The following is a 7,279-nucleotide window of genomic DNA, read 5'->3' as shown; positions in this document are numbered from 1 at the left end:
CAAGGTGACTCTTCTGTTGACTTGTAATATTTCAGTTGAGTTTGTGTGCGCTTGGCTGAATACAATGGTCCTGCTGATTGAAGTCCTGTTGGTTAATAATGTTTTGTTGAGTTTAATGTTGTCAGAGCTGAATTAGGTCAACGATGCTGTGTATGCTTGGTCTGATGCTGTATCCTGGTGACATAGGTGTTCATGGGTCTTGTCCAATCACCCTATCAGTTTCTAGTGCCATATGTTAGTGACTGTCCAATCAGGTTCAGCTCCCTTGGTCAGCTCCCAGTGGAATCTAAGAGGAGAGATGGAGGGAGGGAGGGAGAGAGAGAACGAAAGGAGAGGGAGAGAAACACATTAAAATTAGATCTCATAGGAATTGCTTAAGATTTTTCTATGGTGTTTTAGCACCTCTGCAAAGCGACAAGAGAAGTAGAGTGAATGAGACAGAGAGAGAGTAGAGAGAGAGACTAGAGAGAGAGAGTAGAGAGAGAGAGTAGAGAGAGAGAGTAGAGTGAATGAGACAGAGAGAGAGTAGAGAGAGAGAGAGTAGAGAGAGAGAGAGTAGAGAGTGAGTAGAGAGAGAGAGTAGAGAGAGTAGAGTGAATGAGACAGAGAGAGAGTAGAGAGAGTAGAGAGCAAGAGAAAGAGAGTGTGACGACAAATATATTTTATAAAGTATACTTTTGAAGATGTTTTCAAACAGCTGAGGGAAGACCATTTAAACCAATGCTGACAAACAACCAAACTAATCTTCCCATCGTCACCTTGAAAATAAGGTGAAGCATCTTAACAGAGCTCTCTTATCCTGCCAAACTGTATCTCAGCAATGAAAGGGGAAACATATGAAGTATGACAGGCTTTTAGAAAAGAGTTTAAGACCTGAAACAATGAGAGTGAGATTCTGGCCAACTAGATAGGTGGGTATTAGGTATGACAACCAAACTGTGTGGTCCGATTCCTAACGGGATTTCTGATCAGGAATGGGAGAAGAAGCTTGACCCTGCACTGTGGATCGGAAGTGGATTTAATTCCTGTCATTGTGCTTGGAGCAAATTGCGTAAGTGATTCAGACCAAACCAGAGGTTACAGCACTGAAGCCTTCTCTTCAATTGGTTATACACAGGTGTACTTTTATAGGACTTAAGAGGTGTTATAACACATTTCCTACACTGTCAACATGGCTGTCATAACACACTACAATACTATTGAGACGTAATACAAAACCTATAAAAGCAGCACGAGCAAATACAATGTGTTTTCTTTATACACAATATACACAACTACCTCACGTAGAGGTTTGTATGTTTCCCATACTTCCCCCAACCTTTCTCTATGAGATGCAGAAAATGAAGTCCCTGGTTAGATGTTTGCATTACTTATTGTGGGTTCACATGCATGGAGTAAATAAAATATTGACAAACTCTCGCACATCAAATCTCTTGGCTTATCCATCAAGATCCAGTAAGAGATTAAGAATTGGTAGAGACACAGCACGTAAAAGTTTTTAATTCATTTTTAAGTAAAATTTAGGGAGACTTAATAATTATAATCCAAACATGTGGATGCATGAAATGAATATTGATTAGTCTTGGATGCCATGCTTACTCATAGACAGCTGTCACTATCTTCTTCTGTGGGCCGTCTTCTTCAGTGGTGGCCATTTTGAAGATCTTGGTACTCTCCTGGTCCTCAGGAACATCAGCAGTGGACATATGCCAGAACCTCATCACAATGAAGCAAAACTTCCTACCTGAGAATAAGAGGAAGCAGGAAAATAGAGAGTTAACAAAAGACAAATTTACAGAAACAGTGAAGTAGGACACAGTTATGCGTCACACTAACTCACACACACACACACACACACGCACACGCACACGCACACACACACACACAGCAATACCATTTTAATCAAAAAACGAATAAATATAATATCGTCCAATGAGGTAGCTAGATGCCTTCTCTGTGTTTCTGAGAGAGACTTGCACCTCTGCTGCGCATAGACCACTATCTGAAATGAAACCAGATAAGCCACAGCTTATGGTTGTAACATGGTTATAACATGGGCCATTGATTCATCAGCAAACTGATCAAGGAATCTAAAAACAGGACACAACACTTTGTCTTTACAATAGACTCATTTAGATGAATATAAATAGTATAGATGGTAAGAGTAGGTGATACCACCCCTCTCAGCTCCTCAAAGTTGCCATTGGACATCATGGTGGAGACATGGACCAGTCCCTATTGCAAAGACCAGGGCATGTGTCTAGTTCACGTTTGCCAATGTGTAGTTTCTAGTATCCCAAACATGTGTGACGAATACAGTGAGTTATGACCCTGTCATAAAGTTGATAACCCTTATCAGATAAGGGATATGATGCACCAAAGAGCAGCCTATATATAACACCTGAGAAACCATACCTGTTTGATTCCATTGTCAAATTCCACACTGCTAATGCCCAATTGAAAATAGAGTTCTATCATGTAGATGTGGACTTTATTCCGGATCCACGTGAGTGGATCAGGGATGCCGATCACTGTGATGCCATGATGACCATGGCCGCCAGTGCGCTTCCGTTCATTCTCGCTCTCTGTGCAGTATTGTCTGTATTTCTGATGGGAGAAAACCCCACTTTGTCGCCGCAAGTTATGCAAGCTACATAGTGTGGTCAATTTTCCAAGCAGACCCGCGGTGCGCGTATAACTAGACGTCAATGAACGGCATAGGGGCTGTTGTGGCATTGTGGAATAGGTCCTATTCCAAGGGTAAGCCAGCGATGATAAGTATGAGCACTTCGCCAACCCGCCGAGCTCACGGCAAGTGGCGATACATGTAAACTGCGGCATCATGCCAACGCACCTGCGAAAGCAAAACGATATAGTATAATTTTCATTCTGGATTTTGATAGAGAGCAAGATGCAGTCTCCCTTGCGGTTCTTCAGGCAACCTTATGAAACTATCCGATGCTGTACCCATAATCCTTATGGTAAAACATTTACTGTACCTACAATATCCAGTAGAGGGAACTAAATGTCTACAATTCAGTCTTGTCCATGGATAGTTTCACAACTAAAATTGGCTGGGCAAAATAGGCACGTTTCTTAGCGTGAAATCAGATTCCCCATGGAACCTTGAATTGCAGAAGTTCTGTAAGGTCTTATTTCTAAAACCTTGCATACCAGACCCATGCCTTTAAAGCTGCAATATGTAACTTTTTGGGTGACGACCAAATTCACTTAGAAATGTGGGTTATAAATCTGTCATTGAAAGCAAGTCTAAGAAGCGGAAGGTCTGTTATATGTGTTATTTCTATTCTCCATTGTTAAGTTTAGTTTTTGCATCTTTTACTTTCAATTTTGTAAACCAGCTTCAAACAGCTTATAATACAGTATTTTTGGTTATGGAAAATATATTTCACAGCGGTTTAGATGATACAGTTATTCTCTACACTATACTTGCTTGTTTTGTTACATAAACTGAAATTAGGTGAACTATTAGAATTTGAGCATTCAGGAAATGGCGGAGCAATTTTTGCATAGTGCATATTTAATCATTAAGTCCAGAAAAACAATATACAGCCCAACACAAATAGACTTACTGAATCAATGGACAATTTAGTTCAAATCAAATCAAATTGTATTGGTCGCATACACATGTCTAGCAGATGTTATTGCGGGTTTAGCTAAATCCTTGTGTTCCTAGCTCCAACAGTGCAGTAATATCTAACAATACACAACAATACACACACATCTAAAAGAAAAATAATGGAATTAAGAAATAAAGAAATATTAGGAAGAGCAATGTCGGAGTCCGGAGTATATATACATATATACTGTATATATGTATATATACAGTATATTACTGTATGTGATGGCATGTATAGACATTATGGGCAGTATGTGGGTCAAATTTATAGAATATCGGAGGAATACGTGGATAGAATAGTGTAAATACAGAAATAGTTGAATAAGATGGACTTGACTAGAATACAGTATAAACATATGAAATGGGTTAAACAGTATGCAAACATTATTAGTGACCAGTGTTCCATGTCTATGTACATAGGGCAGCAGCCTCTAAGGTTCAGCAAATGAGTAACCAGGTAATAGCAGGCTAGGGATAGTGACTAAGTTCAGGACAGGGTACTGGGTGGAAGCCGGCTAGTGATGGCTATTTAACAGTCTGATGGCCTTGAGAGAGAAGCTGTTTTTCAGTCTCCCGGTCCCAGCTTTGATGCAGCTGTACTGACCTTGCCTTCTGGGTGATAGTGTGGTGAACAAGCCGTGGCTCAGGTGGCTGAGGTCCTTTAGGATCTTCATGACCTTCTTTTGACACCGAGTGCTGTAGATGTCCTGAAGGGCAGGCAGTGTGCTCCCGGTGCAGTTGCCGTGCCTGGCTGTGACATAGCCTGACAGGATGCTCTCAATGGTGCATCTGTAAAAGTTTGTGAGGGTCTTAGGGGCCAGGCCAAATTTCTACAGCCTCCTGAGGTTGAAAAGGCACTGTTGCACCTTCTTCACCACACTGTCTGTGTGGGTGGACCATTTTAAATCGTTGGTGCTGTGTACGCCGGGGAACTTTAAGCTTTTCACCTTCTCCCTCTGTCGATGTGGATGGCGACGTGCTCCCTCTGCTGTCTCCTGAAGTCCACAATCAGCTTCTTCGTTTTGTTGATGTTGAGGGAGAGGTTATTTTCCTGGCACGACTCCGCCAGGGCCCTCACCTCTTCCCTGTCTCGTCTTTGTTGGTAATCAGGCCTACCACTGTTGTGTCGTCTGCAAACTTGATGATTGAGTTGGAGGCGTGCGTGGCCACGCAGTCATGGGTAAACAGGGAGTACAGGAGGGGGCTGAGCACGCACCCTTGTCAGGCCCACAAATGTTTAGGCCTACATTGTGTGTGTGTGTGTGTGTGTGTGTGTGTGTGTGTGTGTGTGTGTGTGTGTGTGTGTGTGTGTGTGTGAGTGAGTGAGAGAGAAAGAAAGAGAAAGAGAAAGAGAAAGAGAGGAAAAAAACCTACAATGGTTGAGTAAACATACAACTGTGTTCAAATAGCTTTGTTTTCAGACGGATGTTTGTGCACAGGTGCACAAAATCATTGTCTCAAAAGCTGAAATTTGATCAGTAGACCAAAACATAATTAAATTCCCGCTGTTCTTGGTGATTACAGGTCACGAACATTTGTGTTTGCTTGATATTTTGATTTCCTTTTAGTGTTCAGGCGAATTAATCTGAAAATATATTCTAGTTTGAGATAATATTCCCACGCATGAAAACAAGCGGAGAGACGCCTGCGCGTGTCCACACCCCTTTAAGTTCTGCAAGTCATTTTATTGATACATAATTGCTAGCGCAGCACTTGATTATTGAAATTGCGTTCAGATATGGAAACCTTTCTGAGAGTATTATAGTAATTATCCATGTCAGTTTAAAATGCTTTTACACCTGTGGGTTGAATGGAGCAAAATAATAAAATATATTGCTGCTCTGATTCCACACGATTGCCAAACTATTTCTATATAAGAATGAAGCCTTCTTCATGTGCAGGCAACAGTCAGCAATTTAATTGTAGTTAGTAAAGCCATAATCTATTTTTCCACTTTTGTCCACAACTTTGTCAATAAAACATCCCCATTAACAGGCCAGCAAATAACATACATTTAAAACATTTAAAAGAAAGAAATGTGACAGAGTAGGAACTATAGTTTTGGTCAGTGTTTCCCTTGGGACTATAATGAGGGGTGAACATGTAAACTGGTATAATAACCCTCCTTGTATACCTGTCCCCCCCACTCTTCCCCATGAATCTAATATTATTGACTTTATTATCATCTATTATCTATTTTTTTTAGTTGTCTATTTCATCTTTTAACCGAACAAAGTTTGTTTTAAACAAAATCATGTTGAGAAATCACATTAGTTGAATGCATACAGGGAATCTACCTGACCCAAGAGCACCTTTAAAATCACAATTCAAATCCACATTAAAGCAGAGAAATGCCTTGATCTAACCACATCCCTCCTTGATCCTTGCCTGCCTCACGTCTTCCTCACATCCAAGATAACTAACTATATGGACAGAAAAGAGCAGAAGCTCTGAGCTGTCCCATCAAGCCCAGTTAGTCTTAATCTCTCTTAGTCTCTTAGTGTCCAGATGAGAGCTTTTGTGCTGAAAGTACTGTGTGGAGTCATTGGGCTACTGTGTTGTTGCTGTAGGCCCTACTAGTCTACAGTGTATTTGTGAGAGAGCAACCATTTTCTGAACATGCTGCTTTTAAGAAGAATTTGGGTTTTGGGTTTTCTGAGAAGTTATGCTTGTTTTTTTATATATAAATATATATTTAAACAGTACCAGTCAAAAGTTTGGACACATTTACTCATTCAAGAGTTTTTCTTTATTTTGACTATTTTCTACATTGTAGAATAATAGTGAAGATGTCAAAACGATGAATTAACACACATGGAATCATGTAGTAAGCAAAATGTTTTAAGCAAATCAAAATATATTTTATATTTGAGATTCTTCAAAGTAGCCACCCTTTGCCTTGATGACAGCATTGCACACTCTTGGCATTCTTTCAACAAGATTAATTAGGAATGCTTTTCCAACAGTCTTGAAGGAGTTCCCACATATGCTGAGCACTTGTTGGCTGCTTTTCCTTCACTCTGCAGTCCAACTCATCCCAAACCATCTCAATTGGGTTGAGGTTGGGTGATTGTGGAAACACTATATATGCCTCAAACTCCCTGTAGGCCTAAATGGATAGTTTGAATGAACCCTTACAGAAAATCACATTATTTCACGTGAAAAATCACATTATTTCACATGAAATTTCACATATAAAATCACGTGAAAACGTGTTTTTTGAACACTTCTCATGGGCACTCTTAGAAAAAAAGGGTTCCAAAAGGGTTCTTCTGCTGTCACCATAGGATAACCATTTTTGGTTCCAGTTAAAACCTTTTTTGGTTCCAGGTACTTTTTGGTCTACAAGGAACCCAACACGTTTCTACTTGGAACCAAAAGGGTTCTACAAAGGATTCTCTAATGGGAACAGCGGAAGAACCCTTTTAGGTTCTAGATAGCACCTTTTTTTTTTTACAAGTGTGTAGTTTCATGTTATTACATGTTGTCACGTGTTATCATTAACTTCACATAAGATCACATGTGATTGCATGAAACCATGTTTTTGGAACACTTCATATGCTCATGTAAAATGAATGTGTTTTTTCCGTAAGGGGATTAAATAAAGAAAGAGATCAAGAAAGAAAGATCAATGCAATA

General features: G+C 40.0%; 1 protein-coding gene across 1 annotated transcript; it reads right to left on the bottom strand.

Moving 5' to 3' along the window:
- Window positions 1-222: 222 nt before the first annotated feature.
- On the bottom strand, window positions 223-5,797 carry LOC139377017 (m-AAA protease-interacting protein 1, mitochondrial-like). Its single transcript, XM_071120088.1, has 7 exons — window positions 5,775-5,797; window positions 4,250-4,429; window positions 2,416-2,698; window positions 2,176-2,235; window positions 1,912-2,002; window positions 1,600-1,780; window positions 223-286 (listed from the first exon to the last, which is right to left on the bottom strand). Exons 1-7 carry the CDS (start codon window positions 5,795-5,797, stop codon window positions 223-225), a joined length of 882 nt encoding a protein of 293 aa, XP_070976189.1.
- Between the last annotated feature and the right edge of the window lie 1,482 nt (window positions 5,798-7,279).

The sequence above is a fragment of the Oncorhynchus clarkii genome, chromosome 2 (genome assembly GCF_045791955.1).
Source record: "Oncorhynchus clarkii lewisi isolate Uvic-CL-2024 chromosome 2, UVic_Ocla_1.0, whole genome shotgun sequence".
Lineage (NCBI taxonomy): Eukaryota > Metazoa > Chordata > Actinopteri > Salmoniformes > Salmonidae > Oncorhynchus > Oncorhynchus clarkii.
The sequence above is the reverse complement of the archived record's forward strand: the minus strand, read 5'-3'. Positions and strand labels throughout refer to the sequence as shown.

Excerpts from the sequence above, each read along its gene's own strand:
- LOC139377017 (XM_071120088.1), bottom strand. The coding sequence starts at position 5,797 with ATGGGGAAGAGTGGGGGGGACAG. Across the intron at positions 2,699-4,249 it reads ACCACACTATCACCCAGAAG|TTATACGCGCACCGCGGGTC; the intron begins GCAAGGTCAGTA and ends ATTGACGTCTAG. Across the intron at positions 2,003-2,175 it reads TTGAGGAGCTGAGAGGGGTG|ATAGTGGTCTATGCGCAGCA; the intron begins GTATCACCTACT and ends GTTTCATTTCAG.